The sequence below is a fragment of the Poecilia latipinna genome, unplaced genomic scaffold (genome assembly GCF_001443285.1).
Source record: "Poecilia latipinna isolate Pla-1442-1.1 unplaced genomic scaffold, P_latipinna-1.0 Scaffold2358, whole genome shotgun sequence".
Taxonomy (NCBI): Eukaryota; Metazoa; Chordata; class Actinopteri; order Cyprinodontiformes; family Poeciliidae; genus Poecilia; species Poecilia latipinna.
Window position 1 is genome coordinate 81031 of NW_015114974.1, and position 3853 is coordinate 84883.

The window sequence follows — 3853 nt, forward strand, 5'->3', positions numbered from 1 at the left end:
ATTAAGTTAAATTAATGTAAATAAGTCCATAAGATGAACTACAGCCCAAAAACACTTTTTAGAGTGTAGTGTAGATCCACTAGTATAGATCTGTTAGTATAGATCCACCAATTCTAGATCTTCAGGCCTGCTCAATCTAGTCCAGGGGTGGGCAATCCTGGTCCTGGTGTCCTGTAACTCTTAGACGTCTCCCTGGTCCAACAGCTGAATCTCCTCCTCAGAGCAGTCAGGTTCTCCGGAGTCCTGCTAACGACCTCATTGTTTGACTCAGCAGAGATGCAACTAAAAGTTGCAGGAGACCCTCCAGGCCTGGAGCTGCCCACCCCTGCTCTAGATGTTTCTTTTCTAGATGCTGACCTGCATGCTGCGTCTTCTCCTGCGTCTGGAGCAGAACCTTCAACAGATTCCTGAGCCTGAAACAGCAATCACCGCCAGATCATCAATGTTCGATTATGTATCACTATCGATGATGCATTCAGGGTTAACATGTTTCTCCTGTTTTAGATGTTTTACCTTAAAATCAGTGAAATAACACTTTAATCGACCTCCCAATCAGAGGCCAACTTCAGCTCCAGACTCCGGAGACTGTTCGCATGAAAAAGCTAATCTAGAACCCTAAAAAGAACCGGACCTGGTCCACATGAACAGAACCGGCGCTACCGAACCTTTTCTGGAAACAATTTAAACTCACCGCTCAGAGAGTGAAACTCAAGTCTAACAGAAACCAAATAAAGTCGCTTTTCTTCTTCCTCATCCTGAAATGTCGAAGAAAAGCAGGAAGAGCGAAAACAAACGAGCGATGGCGGCATCAAAAACGTTACCATGGAGACCGACGGAAGCCTGCGAGGGACCGAAGAGGTGAGAGCGAAATTTCTTCCTTTTTTGCCCTTTCACTTTGAAGAAAAAAAGAGGGGTTTTTGAATGATTTTAAATTTAATTGGGCAATTTTTATTCAAAGGAGGAAATTTTCTAAAATGTAACCAAATCTTAAGTGTTGGAAACAATTTAATATGTGGGACTCCATGAAGAAAAAGCAAGTCAAAGTAATCTGTCAGGTAATTCATAAATGTAGCATTATTCCCCCTTAATTTACTTTTTTATAAAGCATAAACTTGTAATACATATTTATTAGGTCTGTTAAAAAAAAGTTTTGTTTAAACCTTTATTTGAAAGGAAACCAGATGCTGGTTCTGAACACGGCCAGACCAGAACCACCATCTTTAAACAGACTCTGTTCTCTGGAGTTAAACTGGGGTCAGGAGGTCAACAGAACCTCTGCTAACACAGTGCTGCCAGGATTGAATCCTATTTTTACAGCTCGAGAGAAATAACCAGCAAACAGATTCAGTACAAGTCTGGTTCTGCTGAAGCTCGTTTGTCAGGTACAGAACCAGTTTCCTTCAGGTCTGAAAATGTTTAATTGATCCATTTAACTGAAATTAGCTTCAGTATTCTAACTGGGTCCAGAAAAGTTCTGATTAAATGAGAAAACTATTGAAATGAACCCAGATTGGATCTTCCTGGTTCTGATAAGTTGCAGTAAGCGTATAGAGCAAATCGGATTTTCACTCCAGATTGATCAGAACCATCCACACAGAATCGGCTGTAAAAGCTTTATTGAAACCTTCCATCTCAGTCAGCATGGCTTTAATACTTCTGCATAAATTATTGCATTTTAGGACATGAAGCTCATCCAGAAGCACATTTAGTTAAAATCGAACCGGAAAGCGGGTCAGCACCAGAACCGCTCCATCACAGTGAACTGGCTTGGATAGCTACAACCAAACCATTTGCTGCAAACTAAAACCTTTCGGTCAATCAGACGCCTCCGACCCGACCCCCCAGGACAACACTCCACCCAGCAAATGGAGACTCATCGTTTTATTGAAACACCTTAAAGTACAAAACAAAAACGTTACATGAAGCAGCGCCTCCTTGTGGCACCTAAAAGAAAAACCAGAGGGACATGGAAGGAGGAAGTGTGTGAGGGAGGGTCGTCACCACTCATCCCTGATGTGTGGAGCTGCAGCGGTGTGTCTTTGTGAGAGCAAGACTGCCCCCTGGTGTCGCAGGGCGGTAGTGGAGGTACAGAGTCCCATGTTCTTCAGAGGTAATTCGCCCGCTGGCTAAGAGGAGCTGGTGGGGTCGCAGAGGAGGGAGGAGAGGGAGGAAGAGCAACAGCAGCACATAGGAGGGGGTTAGGGTTACAGGGGTCGCGATGGCCGTCCAGGAGAGAGGGGGGGCCACCGGCCGCGTCTAGAAGCCGTGGACTTTGAGCTGCTCCTCCTTGGCCAGATCAATCTGGAGAGAGAGAGAGAGCGAGCCATGAAGACCTGAGACTAACTACCTCCGCAGAGGGGACTAGGACTAACTACCTCCGCAGAGGGGACTAGGACTAACTACCTCAATCAGGAACTGGCAGATATTCTTGCGCTGATCTCCCTGAAGTTGGATCACTTCACCATACTCCGGATGCTCGATCACTGTCCCATTGCAGGCGAACTTCTGTTAACAGAAACAAGCTGCAGGTTGGCTCACTGCACAACCAGGTAAACGTTCAGGGCAGAAACGGCTGCAGCTCCAGATGTGCTGCCACATGTTACCTTCTTGAAGGCCTTGACTAGCTTCTTCTTGTCATAGTCGGCCGAGATGCCCTGGACAGTGGTGAGGGTCTTCCTGCCGTTCCTCTGCTGGATTCTTATGTGGATGTAGTCCTCAGTCCCGGCTGGGAGGCGGTCATCACCCTTAGTTGCATCAGCAAAGGGGTCTGAAAGAACAAGACGATCAGAACCGGGTCTGGACCTGATCCAACTTCCGGAACAATAACAGACATATCCGTTTTTATGAGGGTGATATTATTTCAAACTTACTCCGCAAAATCTACAATAACTGGCCCTATTAATTGACCCGGGGATCAGAGCGGTCCCGGTTCGGGGAGCTAACAGCCTCAATAGCGGGGACCGTTAGCTTCTTTAGGCCCAGTAATGGCGGATGTTGGTCTGAAGGCCTCAATCCCGATAGAAAATAAAACCCAACAACAAAACGTTTTTAGAGTTCTACTCTTTAACATCAAACCGCTCATATCAACTTAAGACAGAATTAAAGGAAATCAATTCAAAAAACAACAAAATCCTCAAAATCCTCCCGCCCTTCCCCCACCTTCTGCGTCGACAGAAAAGCACTCACCAAAAGTTTGGAGGTTCTGGATAGCGGACATACGATAAGATTTGCTTTCCTTTCGGATAATAACTTGGTTCTGGGGCGGTTCGGCTGCTGACTGTCTCTTTTCTCTCCTGTTCTGGTTGTTTTAGTGGGTTCTGTTCGCTGGGACGCCCGGTCGGCTCGTTCTCACCAGCTCTCACAAAATGGAGACAAGAGCTGCGAAAACAAGGCTTTATAGACACGCCCCGAAACTGACGTCAACGCGTAACTGTCGTGCGGCTCAGAAGTCCCGCCCCGAGAAGGTTTCTCCACATTACCGGAAAGATTACGTCATTTTCTGTGAACGTGAAGTCATCATCACAACAAGGAGACAAAAACATACCTATTGACGACTATAAGTATAAATTACTGTAACTATTGATTACTATTACTACGGAAAACTATAAAGATTACTGCATATAATGATCACAATAACTACTGAATTACTGATTAGTCTAAGTACTGCTGGTAATACAGCATGTTTACAGAAATACGTTTCATTGGAATATTTATGTTTAAAATAATATTCAAATGTTACTAGTTATGGGACTTATGGCTGTTGGAAAGGAAGTGAATCTTCAGGATTCATTCATTTCAAAGAGCTGTGTCATTTACAAAATACATATATTCATCTAAGTCATTTATGTAATAT

At 44.6% G+C, this 3853-nt stretch overlaps 1 protein-coding gene and 1 long non-coding RNA gene across 2 annotated transcripts in view; both read right to left on the reverse strand.

The window, feature by feature from the left end:
• Window positions 1-844, reverse strand: part of LOC106937487 (uncharacterized) — a 6204-nt gene extending 5360 nt beyond the window's left edge. The window contains exons 1-2 of the long non-coding RNA XR_001422403.1: window positions 514-844; window positions 358-413 (exon numbers count right to left, since the gene is read on the reverse strand). This is a non-coding gene — a long non-coding RNA (uncharacterized LOC106937487). The remainder of the gene's footprint in view (window positions 1-357; window positions 414-513) is intronic.
• Window positions 845-1599: 755 nt separating this feature from the next.
• eif1 (eukaryotic translation initiation factor 1) lies at window positions 1600-3389 on the reverse strand. Its single transcript, XM_015019019.1, has 4 exons — window positions 3187-3389; window positions 2604-2767; window positions 2404-2505; window positions 1600-2301 (listed from the first exon to the last, which is right to left on the reverse strand). Exons 1-4 carry the CDS (start codon window positions 3215-3217, stop codon window positions 2257-2259), a joined length of 342 nt encoding a protein of 113 aa, XP_014874505.1. The 5' UTR covers window positions 3218-3389; the 3' UTR covers window positions 1600-2256.
• Window positions 3390-3853: the final 464 nt, after the last annotated feature.

What these genes read in the sequence shown, in the direction of transcription:
- eif1 (XM_015019019.1), bottom strand. Translation starts at nt 3,217, where the DNA reads ATGTCCGCTATCCAGAACCTCCAAACTTTTG. An exon ending in CCAGAACCTCCAAACTTTTG is followed by an intron (nt 2,768 to 3,186) that starts GTGAGTGCTTTT and finishes TTGTTCTTTCAG; the next exon opens with ACCCCTTTGCTGATGCAACT. An exon ending in TAGTCAAGGCCTTCAAGAAG is followed by an intron (nt 2,506 to 2,603) that starts GTAACATGTGGC and finishes TTCTGTTAACAG; the next exon opens with AAGTTCGCCTGCAATGGGAC.